The 15177-nt window shown below is 42.2% G+C and overlaps 1 protein-coding gene across 1 annotated transcript in view; it reads left to right on the top strand.

The window, feature by feature from the left end:
• LOC140203753 (transmembrane protein 87A) overlaps positions 1 to 15177 on the top strand; it is a 78787-nt gene that overhangs the window by 16742 nt on the left and 46868 nt on the right. The window contains exons 6-10 of the mRNA XM_072269801.1: positions 2376 to 2441; positions 3620 to 3688; positions 10491 to 10602; positions 12424 to 12485; positions 14798 to 14981. Coding sequence (XP_072125902.1) covers positions 2376 to 2441; positions 3620 to 3688; positions 10491 to 10602; positions 12424 to 12485; positions 14798 to 14981 — 493 coding nt within the window. The remainder of the gene's footprint in view (positions 1 to 2375; positions 2442 to 3619; positions 3689 to 10490; positions 10603 to 12423; positions 12486 to 14797; positions 14982 to 15177) is intronic.

Raw genomic sequence — 15177 nt, 5'->3', positions numbered from 1 at the left:
CAGGCAGCATCTATGAAAAAGAGTACAGTTGACGTTTTGGGCCGGGACCCTTTGGCAGGATTGGAGAAAAAAAGCTGAGGAATAGATTTAAAAGATGGGGGAGGGGAGAGAGAAACACAAGGTGATAGGTAAAATTGGGAGGGGAGGGGGAAGGGATGAAACAAAGAGCTGGGAAGTTGATTGGTGAAAGAGATACAGGGCTGGAGAAGGGGGAAACAATAAGAGAAGACAAGACCATGGGAGAAAGAAAAGTGGGGAGGAGCACCAGAGGAAGGCAATAGGCAGGCAAGGAGATAAGGTGAGAGAGGCAAAAGGGGTTGGGGAATGGTGAAGGTGGGCGGGGGAGTGCGGAGCATTACTGGAAGTTCGAGAAATCGATGTTCATACCATTGGTTTGGAGGCTACCCAGATGGAATACAAGATGTTCTTCCTCCAGCTAGAATGTGGCCTCATTGTGACAGTAGAAGAGGATATGCCATGGTTTGACATATGGGAATGGGAAGTGGAATTAAAATGGGTGGCCACTGGGAGATACCACTTCTGGCAAACTGCAGTTTGTGATCTGCAAAGCGGTCTCCTAATCTGTGTCAGGTCTCGCCGAAATACAGGAGGCCACACCAGAAGCACTGGACACAAGATGTGACCCCAACAGACTTACGAGTGAAGTGTCGCCTCACCTGAAAGGACTGTTTGTGGCACTGAATGATCATGAAGGAGGAGGTGTGGGGGCAAGTGTAGCACTTGTTCTGCTTGCAAGGATAAGTGCCAGGAGGGTAATCAGTGGGAAGGAACAAATAGACAAGGGAATCACGTAGGGAGAGATCCCTGCAGAAAGTGGTGGGGGGGGGGGTGCACGTGGTAGTGAAATGTGTGCTTGGTGGTGGACCCTGCTGGAGATGGTGGAAGTTCCACAGAATTACGTGCTGGACGCAGAGGCTGGTGGGGTGGTAGGTGAGGACAAGGGAAACCCTATCCCTGGTAGTGTGGTGGGAGGATGGGGTAAGAGCCGACGTGCACGAAATGGAAGAGGTGGTTGAGGGTGGCATTGATGGTGGAGGAAGGGAAGCCCCTTTCTTTGAAAAAGCAGGATATCTCCTTCGTTCTGGAATGAAAAGCCTCATCCTGCGGGCAGATGCAGTGGAGACGGAAGAATTGAGAGAAGGGGATGGGTTTTTTTTTTACAAATAACACGACAGGAAGAGGTATAGTCCAAGTAGCTGTGAGAGACCGTTATAGACATCAGTCGATAAGCTATCTCCAGAAATAAGAGACAGAGAGAGCGAGAAAAGGGAGGGAAATGTCAGGAATGGACCAGGTAAATTTGAGGACAGAGTGAAAGTTGGAGTCAAAGTTGATGAGTTCCGCTTGCGTGCGATGAAGTTGGCAAGTTCTGCCTGGGTGTGATGCAGTCGTCAATGTAGCGTAGGAAAAGGGGAGGACGGACATCAGTGTAGGCTTGGAGCATAGACTGTTCGACATAGCCAACAGCAGGCAGGCATAGCTGGGACCTATGCGAGTGCCCATGGCTACACCTTTTGTTTGAAGGAAGTAGGAGGAACCAAAGGAGAAATAATTAAGAGTAAGAACAAGTTCCACTAGACGGAGGAGAGTGGAGGTGGAGGGGAACTAGTTGGTCTGGTGTGTAGAAAGAGACAAAGAGCTTTGAGGCCTTCCTGGTGGGGGATGGAGGTGTATAGGGACTGGACATCCGTAGTGAAAGTAAAATGATGGAGACCAGGGGACTTAAAATCATTGAAAAGATCCAGAGCATGTGAAGTGTTACGGATGCAGGTAGGAAGGGACTGAAGTATCTTATATTCTTTTATGTAGTTCTGAAAATCGCTGTTGTTTAATGGGATATCAGTATCCTTTTATGGATTACCTGCAAGAGCCTGTGAGATGCTGAGCTAGATGTCCGTTACTGTATGTAAGGAGTTTGTAGGTTCTCCCCATAACTGCACAGATTTCCTCCAGGTGCCCCAGTTTCCTCCCATTTTCCAAAGACATACTGGTTGGTGGGTTAATTGGTCATTGCTAACTGTCCATGATTAGGCTAGAATTACATCAGGAGATGGCTGGGCAGCGTAGCTCAAAGGGCGAGAAGGGTTTGTTTCATACTTTGTCGCTTATATAAAAAAATGTCAATGCCAACAAACCTTTTTAGACACTATGATCATTGTGAATGTCTCAAAGTTGTATGTGTCCAACTGAAATGAGTGACTTTATTTTACTCGCTGTGCTAGTTGACATCAATATCGACCAGAAATCGAACCAAGGTCTCTGCTTTAAAAGGCTGAAGAATTTGTGTTTGTGCGAGGTGACATTTTGTGTGTAGTGATTTTCCAGTAAATATTGTTGTAAATGACTCTTTACAGGACATTGAAGCCCAACCTGAGCCTAATCCTAAGCCAGTATCTAAAAGAAATACAGGCAATGAGAAGGTATGACTTGTAATCATAATGTATTAGACATTGTCATTATAATGCATTACAAAACACAGACTAGAACAGATACTACATGGAGAGTTCTTCTGGGATACATTTTCTGAGACAATCTACCTATCACTTCCAGGTTTTGAGCAGTTGTTTTTTTAAAAAAAAAAGCCATCATGGATATTTAAGATATTATTTTGGTAAAATCATTTTTAATGAAGAATCTTTAAGCAAATTATTTTCAGTGCATTGACCACCAGTACAAATTTATTAGTCCTATTTTCAATAACTTTAAAAATGACAAAGGTGGTTGAGGTTTTATTTTTGAAAAGGTTCAAATACCTTTTGGGGGGAATGAGTTAGACTTGCAGGAGAGAGTCAGAATCTTAACAAATCACTTTCATTCTCTGCTGACTGTTTTAACATTTGTTGATGTTATACAATATATTTACCTCAATGTTTTGAATGTCCATTTTGAACTGATTGTGTGATTTGAGTATTTTTGGTGCAGCCTTAAGATGCCTGTGATGACCATAAGAAGGTCACAGAAATACAAAAAGTTGTTCTGAGCATCAGGACTTTGGTCCATAGAAGATCCTCTGATGCACCATTTCACGAAATAGGGAAAATATTTAAATGAGGCAAATCATATGTAGAACTGTGAGGATTGTATCAGGCTTGCATTCCGTGTTGGAAGCTAACCTCCTGTGAAGAATGGTTTACCACTGGGCGCTGAGGAGTTGACCCAATCTGGAGGAAGTTCAGACTTCTTGCCCTATCTCTTTATCCTTTCTTTCCTTTCATCTCTATGGCTGATGGGTGATTGATATCATATTTATTACTATATCATATACTATATATATTTATTACTATATCATTTTGCCTCTCTTGTGTCCTTGTCACTGTCTGAAACCCTTTTTCTCCTCCGATGTCTTGAGTTAGTTGGAATTGACACTTCTCTGTGTCTCCTTCTAGGACCTGGGAGCTATTTGGTCATTGAATTGCAGATCCACTGTCATAGACCATTGTAGTACTCAGTGGTTCCTCAAAATATTCAAGGAAAGATTTGGCATGCCATTTCCTGTAAGGGTGGTTGAGATGAGAAATCTTCAAGGTGCGCTACGGCCTTTCAGGCTGTCAAGAAAAATTAGCATATTGTAGCAAACAAAAATCTGTTTTTTTTCCAGAAAGAAAACAGGAAGCCTGTGAATGAAAATGGAAAAATAAATAAGACCACCAGAGTAAATAAAGATCCGGTATGTTTCCTTTTCTTCTTCCTTGTTTTTAAGTCTTTGGTAAGCCAGTCATTACCTGATGTGAAATTTAAACAGACACGTAGTAAATCCTTTAATGGGCATGCAGCATCTGTGGAGAGAGAACCTTTTTTCTTCAACCAGTTCGTTCATAAAAAATATATATGAATAGATAATAGAAAAGGATGTAGGACTAATCCCGTGGCATCCCACTTGTAAGAGTCTGCCAACCTCACCACTTTAATGCCACATTGTTTGTCCTGTCCTTTCACTGTTCGTTCTGCTAATGTCAGTATTTGCCTTCAATCTCACAGACCATTATATTGTGCCTTAGTTTCAATCTTTTAAAATTTCAGAAAAACGTTACTATTAATGCTGTTCTCCCTCATTAAACCCCACTTCTCCATGTACCAAGAAAAACACTTTCTGCTTTTTGCAGGGATCGCTCCCTACATGACTGCTTCATCCATTTGTTCCTCCCCACTGGTCTCCCTCCTGGCACTTGTCCTTGCAAGTGGAATGAGTGCTACACTGGTCCCTTTACCTCCTCCCTCACCACTGTTCAGAGCCCCAAACAGTCCTCCCAGGTGAGGTGTCATTCACCTGTGAATCTACTGGGGCCATATGCTGTGTCCAGTGCTCCCGTTGTGGCCTCCTGTATATCAGTGAGACCCAACGTAGATTGGGAGACTGCTTCTTCAAGCACCTATGCTCTTTCCGCCAGAAGAAGTGGAATCTCCTAGTGGTCACCCATTTTAATTCCACTTCCCATTCCCATCCCAGTATGTTAATCTGTGCCTCCAACCTGGTGGCATGAATATAGATTTCTCAAACTTTTGGTAATGCCCAACCTGTGCCCCCCCCTTCACCATTCCCCATCCACTTTTCCCTCTCTCACCTTATCTTCTTGCCTGCTCATCGCCTCCCTCTGGTGCTCCTTCCCTCTTTTTTTCCTCCATGACCTTCTGTTCTCTCAGATCAGATTCCCCCTTCTCCAGCCCTTCTTCATATAACCATAACCATATAACAATTACAGCACGGAAACAGGCCATCTCGGCCCTTCTAGTCCGTGCCAAACTCCTACTCTCACCTAGTCCCACTGACCTGCACTGGGTCCATAACCCTCCATTCCCTTCCTGTCCAAATTAACTTTAAACGACAACATCGAACCTGCCTCAACCACTTCTGCTGGAAGCTCATTCCACACAGCTACCACTCTCTGAGTAAAGAAGTTCCCCCTCATGTTACCCCTAAGCTTTTGCCCTTTAACTCTCAACTGATGTCCTCTTGTTTGAATCTTCCCCCACTCTCAATGGAAAAAGCCTATCCACGTCAACTCTATCAATCCCCCTCATAATTTTAAATACCTCTATCAAGTCCCCTCTCAACCTTCTACACTCCAAAGAATAAAGACCCAATTTGTTCAACCTTTCTCTGTAACTTAGGAGATGAAACCCAGGCAACATTTTAGTAAACCTCCTCTGTACTCTCTCAATTTTATTGACACCTTTCCTATAATTCGGTGACCAAAACTGTACACAATACTCCAAACTTGGCCTTACCAATGCCTTATACAATTTCAACATTACATCCCAACTCCTATACTCAATGCTCTGATTAATAAAGGCCAGCATACCAAAAGCTTTCTTCACCACCCTATCCACATGAGATTCCACCTTCAGGGAACTATGCACCATTATTCCTAGATCCCTCTGTCCTATAGCATTCTTCAATGCCCTACCATTTACCATGTATGTCCTATTTTGATTAGTCCTAACAAAATGTAGCACCTCACATTTTTCAGCATTAAACTCCATCTGCCATCTTTCAGCCCACTCTTCTAACTGGCCTAAATCTCTCTGCAAGCTTTGAAAACCTACTTTATTATCCACAATGCCACCTATCTTAGTATCATCTGCATACTTACTAATCCAATTTACCACCCCATCATCCAGATCATTAGTATATATGACAAACAACATTGGACCCAGTACAGATCCCTGAGGCACACCGCTACACACCGTCCTCCAATCTGACACACAGTTATCCACCACTACTCTCTGGCGTCTCCCATCCAGCCACTGCTGGATCCATGTTACTACTTCGATATTAATGCCTAACGATTGAACCTTCCTAACCAATCTTCCGTGTGGAACCTTGTCAAAGGCCTTACTGAAGTCCATACAGACAACATTCACCACTTTACCCTCGTCAACTTTCCTAGTAACCTCATCAAAAAATTCAATAAGATTTGTCAAACATGACCTTCCACACACAAATCCATGTTGACTGTTCCTAATCAGACCCTGTCTATCCAGATAATTATATATACCATCTCTAAGAATACTTTCCATCAATTTACCCACCACTGACGTCAAACTCACAGGCCAATAATTGCTAGGTTTACTCTGAGAACCCTTTTTAAACAATGAAACAACATGAGCAATACGCCAATCCTCCGGCACCATTCCTGTTTCTAATGACATTTGAAATATTTCTGTCAGAGCCCCTGCTATTTCCACACTAACTTCCCTCAAGGTCCTAGGGAATATCTTGTCCGGACCCGGAGACTTATCCACTTTTATATTCCTTAAAAGCGCCAGTACTTCCTCTTCTTTAATCATCATACTTTCCATAACCACCCTTCTTGTTTCCTTTACCTTACACAATTCAATATTGGGTTGGCGGTGGATATGCAATGGCAAGCATTTAAAGATCGCATGGATGAACTACAGCAATTGTTCATCCTAGTTTGGCAAAAGAATAAATCAAGGAAGATAGTGCACCCGTGGCTGACAAGGGAAATTAGGGATAGTATCAATTCCAAAGAAGAAGCATACAAATTAGCCAGAAAAGATGGCTCACCTGAGGACTGGGAGAAATTCAGAGTTCAGCAGAAGAGGACAAAGGGCTTAATTAGGAAGGGGAAAAAAGATTATGAGAGAAAACTGGCAGGGAACATAAAAACTGACTGTAAAAGCTTTTATAGACATGTGAAAAGAAAAAGATTGGTTAAGACAAATGTAGGTCCCCTACAGACAGAAACAGGTGAATTGATTATGGGGAGCAAGGACATGGCAGACCAATTGAATAATTACTTTGGTTCTGTCTTTACTAAGGAGGACATAAATTATCTTCCGGAAATAGTAGGGGACAGAGGGTCCAGTGAGATGGAGGAACTGAGGGAAATACATGTTAGTGAAGTGGTATTAAGTAAATTGAAGGGATTAAAGGCAGATAAGTCCCCAGGGCCAGATGGTCTGCATCCCAGGGTGCTTAAGGAAGTAGCCCAAGAAATAGTGGATGCATTAGTGATAATTTTTCAAAACTCTTTAGATTCTGGACTAGTTCCTGAGGATTGGAGGGTGGCTAATGTAACCCCACTTTTTAAAAAAGGAGGGAGAGAGAAACCAGAGAATTATAGACTGGTTAGCCTAGCGTCGGTGGTGGGGAAACTGCTAGAGTCAGTTATCAAAGATGTGATAACAGCACATTTGGAAAGCGGTGAAATCATCGGACAAAGTCAGCATGGATTTGTGAAAGGAAAATCATGTCTGACGAATCTCAGAATTTTTTGAGGATGTAACTAGTAGAGTGGATAGGGGAGAACCAGTGGATGTGGTATATTTGGATTTTCAAAAGGCTTTTGACAAGGTCCCACACAGGAGATTAGTGTGCAAACTTAAAGCACACGGTATTGGAGGTAAGGTATTGATGTGGATAGAGAATTGGTTGGCAGACAGGAAGCAAAGAGTGGGAATAAACGGGACCTTTTCAGATTGGCAGGCAGTGACTAGTGGGGTACTGCAAGACTCAGTGCTGGGACCCCAGTTGTTTACAATATATTAATGACTTGGATGAGGGAACTAAATGCAGCATCTCCAAGCTTGCGGATGACACGAAGCTGGGTGGCAGTGTTAGCTGTGAGGAGGATGCTAAGAGGATGCAGGGTGACTTGGATAGGTTAGGTCAGCGGGCAAATTCATGGCAGATGCAATTTAATGTGGATAAATGTGAAGTTATCCTTTTTGGTGGCAAAAATAGGAAAACAAATTATTATCTGAATGGTGGCCGATTAGGAAAAAAGGGAGGTGCAACGAGACCTGGGTGTCATTATACACCAGTCATTGAAAGTGGGCATGCAGGTACAGCAGTCAGTGAAAAGAAGGCTAATGGTATGCTGGCATTTATAGCAAGAGGATTCGAGTACAGGAGCAGGGAGGTACTACTGCAGTTGTACAATGCCTTGGTGAGACCACACCTGGAGTATTGTGTTCAGTTTTGGTCCCCTAATCTGAGGAAAGACATCCTTGCCATAGAGAGAGTACAAAGAAGGTTCACCAGATTGATTCCTGGGATGGCAGGACTTTCATATGATGAAAGACTAGATCAACTAGGCTTATACTCGTTGGAATTTAGAAGATTGAGGGGGGGATCTGATTGAAACGTATAAAATCCTAAAGGGATTGGACAGGCTAGATGCAGGAAGATTGTTCCCGATGTTGGGGAAGTCCAGAACGAGGGGTCACAGTTTGAGGATAAAGGGGAAGCCTTTTAGGACTGAGATTAGGAAAAACTTCTTCACACAGAGAGTGGTGAATCTGTGGAATTCTCTGCCACAGGAAACAGTTGAGGCCAGTTCATTGGCTATATTTAAGAGGGAGTTAGATATGGCCCTTGTGGCTAAAGGGATCAGGGGGTATGGAGGGAAGGCTGGTACAGGGTTCTGAGTTGGATGATCAGCCATGATCATACTGAATGGCAGTGCAGGCTCGAAGGGCCGAATGACCTACTCCTGCACCTATTTTCTATGTTTCTATGTTTAATATCCTTCTCCTTAGTGAATACCGAAGAAAAGAAATTGTTCAAAATCTCCCCCATCTCTTTTGGCTCCGCACATAGCCATCAACTCTGATTCTCTAAGGGACCAATTTTATCCCTCACTATCCTTTTGCCATTTATATAACTGTAGAAACCCTTTGGAGATATTTTCACCTTACTTGCTAAAGCTGCCTCATATCTTAGTTTTTCTAATTTCTTTCTTAAGATTCTTTTTGCATTCTTTATAGTCCTCAAGCACCTCATTAACTCCAAGCTGCCTATATTTATTGTAAATCCCTCTCTTTTTCCGAACCAAGTTTCGTATATCACTTGAAAACCATGGCTCTCTCAAACTTTTAACCTTTCCTTTCAACCTAACAGGAACATAAAGATCCTGTACCCTCAAAATTTCACCTTTAAATGACCTCCATTTCTCTATTACATCCTTCCCATAAAACAAACTGTCCCAATCCACTCCTTCTAAATCCTTTCGCATCTCCTCAAAGTTAGCCTTTCTCCAATCAAAAATCTCAACCCTGGGTCCAGTCCTATCCTTCTCCATAATTATATTAAAACTAATATTGATTTCACCAATCAACTTCCCAGCTCTTTGTTTTGTCCCTTCCCCCTCCCAGTTTTACCTATCACCTTGTGTTTCTCTCTCCCCTCCCCCCCATCTTTTAAATCTTCTCTGCTTTTTTTTTTCCTCCAGTCCTACTGAAGGGTCCCGGTCTGAAACACCAACTGTACTCTTTTTCTTTGATGCTGCCTGGCTTGCTGAGTTCTTCCTCCAGCATTCTGTATGTGTTCCCCAAAACCCTGTTTCTTTCTCCTCCTTCACCAACTCCATCTGTCCATTACCCACACACCCTTGCCCCCACTGTTTCCACCTGCCCTTCCCATCTCCCTTACTTGATTCTGTGCTTCACTCTCCTCTCTTTTCAGATTCCATAATCTGAAACTCTGTCACCCCCACCTGTTACCAGCTTTGTCTTTATTTGCGCTGTTTCCTTCTCCATCTGGCTATCGCACTTCCTCATCAGGATCCACCAATCGTTTGCTAACTCTTGCTCCACCTCTTCCAGAGTTGAAATTTATTATCGAAGTATGTATATCATAAACTGTAAGATTCATCTTCTTGCAGGCATTCACAAAACAAGGAAACACAATAAAATTCATTTTAAAAAGCACACACAACAGGACCACCAGAAATCCAATGTGCAAATGAGGACAAGTTGCACAAATAGTGAAGAAAAAGTAAATGAAACCACATGGAACATGAACTGCAGAGTCCCCAAAAGTGAGTCTACACCTGCGAAGGACATTTAATGCTGAAGCAAGTTCAGGAGTCTGATGGCTCCTTAACCTGGCAGAGTGAGACCCAAGATTTCTCCATCTCCCACCCAACAGTGGTAGCGAGAAGAAAGAGAGTCTGGTTAAACACACACAGATGTTGCTGTCCACCTGTTTGTTTTTCTGTTCTTGTCCTGGACACTTTAATACGCACAGAGTCATGGAGCTGACCACGACTCTTTCCACTATCAGGACTCGACGCAGTGCCGAATCACCCAGGAGCTTATAAAAGCACCAAATCATTCCGCCAATTCAAAAGTACTTCCTTAAAAGTGAAATTACAGGCTATAGACTGCAGCAATTGCAGTTCAGAAGTATATCTACCAGTGTTGTTTTGTGAGCTGTCTGCAAAACATTACCTTTGGCTATCTCCTCTCTCTATCCTTTGGTCTGTCCATAATGTCAACCCTTCCTTTCACCACCCCCACAAATGCTGCCTCCAACATTTTGCCAGTTGCTTCAGATTCCAGCATCTGCACTGCTTTCCCTTTTGTGACTCATTTTCACTTTTGCTTTACAGGCAAGATTCCATAATGTTGGTTAAGTTAGTGAGCATATTAAACAGATGAATACTAAAATTGTAAAACATTTTCAGGCAGCAAATTAGTGTTAAATTCCTTTCTGTTGACAGGTTTTAAAGGATTCGGTAGCAAAGACCTGGGAAGATGCACCATACCTTTTCATCGTTGAGGTCAAAAAGCCAGTGGTTAACTCTCCTGAAAACAGAAATTGGAATCTAATTTGTAGGTTCTCAGTACAACAGTAAAGTAATACACTTCATCCTTATTTCCATTAAGGCAGCAGTGGGCTACAGTTGGCAGCAATTGTGTGCAAGTTCATAACCTCAAAAGTCTCTTGTAACCAACAGCCGAAGTAGTGGCTAGACCTCATTGTTTTTCCTTTTATGGAGCTAAAAACTGGCAAAGCAAAATAGGACATAATTGTCTGTTTTATTTGCTCATAGTGGTTTGGATTAGATCAGGTGGTGAATGAGGCAAAATGTGATGTAATATTAAGACGATGACAAGTTTTCAATGCCATTCTCTCTAGACTACTTTTAATTACTCTAAAAGGCATTGGTCAGACACAGCTATGCTCACACTCTACCAGAATTGGCCACTGCAGCCACCTGAGGACCCACCAAAAGACAACCCTTAGGAGAACATCATACTCAACTCGAGTGATCGTGCTACATCTATAGAGTATTTTGAGCAGATCTCAGCCCATTATCTAAGAAAGGATGTGCTGGCATTGGAGAGGTTCCAGAGGAGGTTTATGAGAATCATCTCTGGAATGACGGGGTTTAACATATGAAGAGCATTTGATGGCTCTGAGCCTGTACTCACTGGTTAAAGAAGAATGGGGATGGGGGGGGTGGAGTTTCATTGGAAACCTATTGAATCTTAAAAGGCCTAGGTAGAACGAATGTTGGGAGGATGTTTCCTATAGTGGGGGAGTCTAGGACCAGAGGGCACAGCCTCAGGACATCCCTTTAGAAGGGAAATGAGGAATTTCTTTAGCCAGAGGGTGGTGAATCTGTGGAATTCGTTGCTACAGATGGCTGTGGAGGCCAAGTCATTGGTATAGTTAAAGAGTTGGTTGATGGGTTCATGATCGATAAAGTATGACTATGAATATGACTATGATTAGTACGAGCATCAAGGGTTATGGGGAGAATGCAGGAGAATGGGATTGAGAGGGATAATAAATCAGCCAATGATGGAATAGCAGTGCACACTCGGTGGTTTGAATGGCCTAATTCTGCTCCTATGTCTTATGGTCTGACACTTATAAAGTGAAAGCTTTTGCTTATGGATGACCCTTGGGTGGCACGACAACGTAGAGGTTAGTGCATCACTGTACGGTCTAGCTGCTATTTCGGGGTTCAATTTCTGCCACTGTCTGTAAGGAGTTTGTGTGTTCACCCTGTGACTGCGTGAGTTTCTTCTGGTGCTCCAGTTTCCTCCCATGTTCCAAAGATGTACCGGCTGAGGTTATTGAGTTGTGGATATCCTGTATTGGTGCTAGTGGTATAGTGGCATCAACACTGGACATCAAGGCAAATAGTTTTGAGTTCGAATCCAGGCAGCTGCTTGCATGTTTTCCATCCATGCTGGGTTGAGAGTCGGGCTAGCAACTCGGTCTCGTTTTTTAAGAAAAAGTCAAGTGCTGTGGAAACAGCAAAATGCCACCCAATGCGCTACAAGGTATGAAAAGAAACAATAGTGTTGGCACTGGATGGGAAGTGTGGTGACACTTGCAGGTTGTGCCCAGCACATCCTGACGGATTTGATTTGATGTAAGTGACACATTTCTTCATGCAGAATTAGCAGCAGCAGTGCTATCCTTAATTCTTCTTGTTGATATAGTTACTGGGTATGGGGTGATGTGCTGCCTTGGCTAATACATAAAAGTTCGCAGCACAAGTAATGCAAGTGTCATGCCACCTCAGGATCTGATAACCGTTCACTCGTTTGTATCCGGTCGCAGTTTATCTACAAGTTCTTTCAGCATATATCATAGCTTGGCTTGCGTATTGATTGCTGTCCTATGTCTCTTTGCAGTAGAAGTGGAAATGGTAGGACCCTATGGATACATTTCTGCCTCACAATGGCCCCTAATGATTGTAAGTAGTACAAGGCTCGTGGTTAACACTAATGATTGTAAGTTGTATAAAGCTTGTGGTTAACAAAGTTGAAAGTAAAATTTATTAACAAAGTATAGATATGTCACCACATAGAACCCCGAGATACTTTTTCCTGCGGGCATACTTAGCAAATCTACAGAACAGTAACTGTAAACAAGATCAATGAACAACAAACTATGCAAATGCAAATATAAATAAATAGCAATAAATAATGAGTATGAAATAACAAGATAAAGAGTCCTTAAAGTGAGACCATTGGTTGTGGGAACACCGGAAATAGAGTGACTGTAGTTATCCCCTTTTGTTCAAGAGCCTGATGGTTGAGGGGTAGTAACTGTTCCTGAACCTGGTGGTATGAGTCTTGAAGCACTTGTTCCTTCTACTTGATGGCAGCAATGAGGAAAGAACATGGTCTAGGTGGTGCGGATCTCTGATGATGGATACTAATGATTGTACAAAGTTCATGGTGAACAGTTTTCTATTTTAATGATCTTGAAAGCAGATTCCATCTGTTTATCTCTGTGAACTCAATGAAAATTGAATTGGAAAATTCACTAAACTGAACAGCTTGTGGAAGATCCACATGCAAGAATTTAATCTGTTACATATTTGCGAATATTCAGTGAGCAAAGTCAGACATTCTTTTTACAATCAAAATTTATTTTCCACCCAGTTTTCATTGTGAAAGAACAACCTTCAAAACCAGCCCCCAGATGATCCTCACTATACGCTGATCAATCCTGGGATACATCTGTGTCACTTCTCCAGAACCATTATGTCCTTGATTTTCCAAAGTACTTCTACTTCCTCTTAATTGTCTAGACTCCACAATACTGGAGAAGGGAATTCCAAGGATTCAACACTCTTCTGAGAAGTTCATACACGCCTCAGTTTTTAAATAGCTTTTTCCTAACCTTGTATCTGTGCCCCCTCATTTGAGGTCCACCAAACTCTGGAAAAAGTTGATCAGTATCCTGACAGCCCCCTCAGGATATCCTGGTTGCAGTAAGATAATCCTATTCTTCAACTTTTAATGATAGACATCTTAGGAACTTTTGGACTGCCTCCAATGTCAGTATATCCTTAAAAGAGCCAAAACCCATACACATATTTAAGTTGCAGCCTCGCCAGAAACCTGTTCCATTGTAACACTTGTACTGAAAATTCCCTACTGTTATCAAGGCCAATGTTCCATTTGCCTTCCTAACCACTTACTACACCTATCCGCTAATGCTTTATAATGTGTACACAAAAATACTTCGATGCCTCTGTACTTAACCCATCTGCAATCTTTCTCCCTCTAGATCAGGGTTTTCTTTTTATGCCATGGACAAGTACCATAAAACAAGAGGTCCATAGGTCCCAGGTTGGGAACCTCTGATTTAGATGAATCCTGTCACTGAAGTATATCAGTCATGGATACCCACTTTAAACTCTATATACAAAGTTTTCATCCACACCTTCAAACTATTTATCTCTTGCTGCAGAGTCCAAACAGCCTCTAAATAACATCGTTGTATTTTATTTACAGGACTGTATAGCTTCATATTTATCCATGTCATATAGCATCTGCCACACTTTTGGCCAAGCATGCGATTTGTTGATATCATTCGACACCTCTTTGCACCTTCCTCACAATTCACGGTGCCACCCAGCACATTAACACACTCTCCCTCTTCCACTGTCTGACTCAATGGATCATGCTGATGGAAATCCTTGACTGTATATGGAAATTATACAAGCAGTTTTCTATCTGCTCAGTACCCACAAGCAGCAAGGAAATGACAGAGATCTTGTTTGTTTTCCAAGGCAAATTTTTATTCAGCTGAGAACGATGATTTGCAAGCTGTGTGTGTAAAATAGAGGCCATGAATACAAGATGACCACTTATAAGTACAATAAGGAATTCAAAAGAAATTCTTTCCCAGGGTGACGGGATTATGCAATTGCTATTTGCAAAGCTGAGGCGAACCATGTTCATCTCCAAAAATAACAAGATTGAGAAGAAAGGAATAGATGAATATTTACTAGGAAGATTTTAAAGTTGGTTATGGTTCATACAGAACATAAAGCACAGTGGCCCTCCATAAGTTACAGATAACATATGAACCACAGGATCAATTATTTATACGTAATGCAATGCACACTGAAGCACAGTCACAAATGTTTTGCTTTTCCACTGATATGTTTTGGTGCAGCCTCTGTTGTAGACGCAGTGTTAATTGTCCTAAGTATTTAATAGGTGCATTGGCAGAATTATTCAGTCTGACTGGCTGCCTTTCTTTCTGCAGTTTTACATGGTGATGTGTATCATTTACGTGCTCTACAGTCTGGTTTGGCTGCTCCTTTTAGCCTGCTACTGGAAGGATTTGCTCCGGATTCAGTTCTGGATTGGAGGAGTCATCCTGCTCGGAATGTTGGAAAAAGCAGTCTTCTATGCGGAATACCAAAGCATCTCACGTCAGGGTGTATCAGGTACGTGTTGTATGAACAGACCTGTGTAGTCTTGTTGAATTTTGGTAGGATTCAGAAATAGAGTTGGATGGATTTTAAGCAGCCAGGCCTCCTGCTCATGCTTTGACTACCAGATGGTGGGTGTTAGGTGAGGGGAAGATTAGATTTGACTATAACTATGGAACATCTGTGGCTTTTGGCACAATGTCAATTCTCA

This window comes from Mobula birostris, chromosome 10 (genome assembly GCF_030028105.1).
Source record: "Mobula birostris isolate sMobBir1 chromosome 10, sMobBir1.hap1, whole genome shotgun sequence".
In the NCBI taxonomy this organism is placed as follows: Eukaryota; Metazoa; Chordata; class Chondrichthyes; order Myliobatiformes; family Myliobatidae; genus Mobula; species Mobula birostris.
This window is presented reverse-complemented; position numbering and strand designations above follow the sequence as displayed.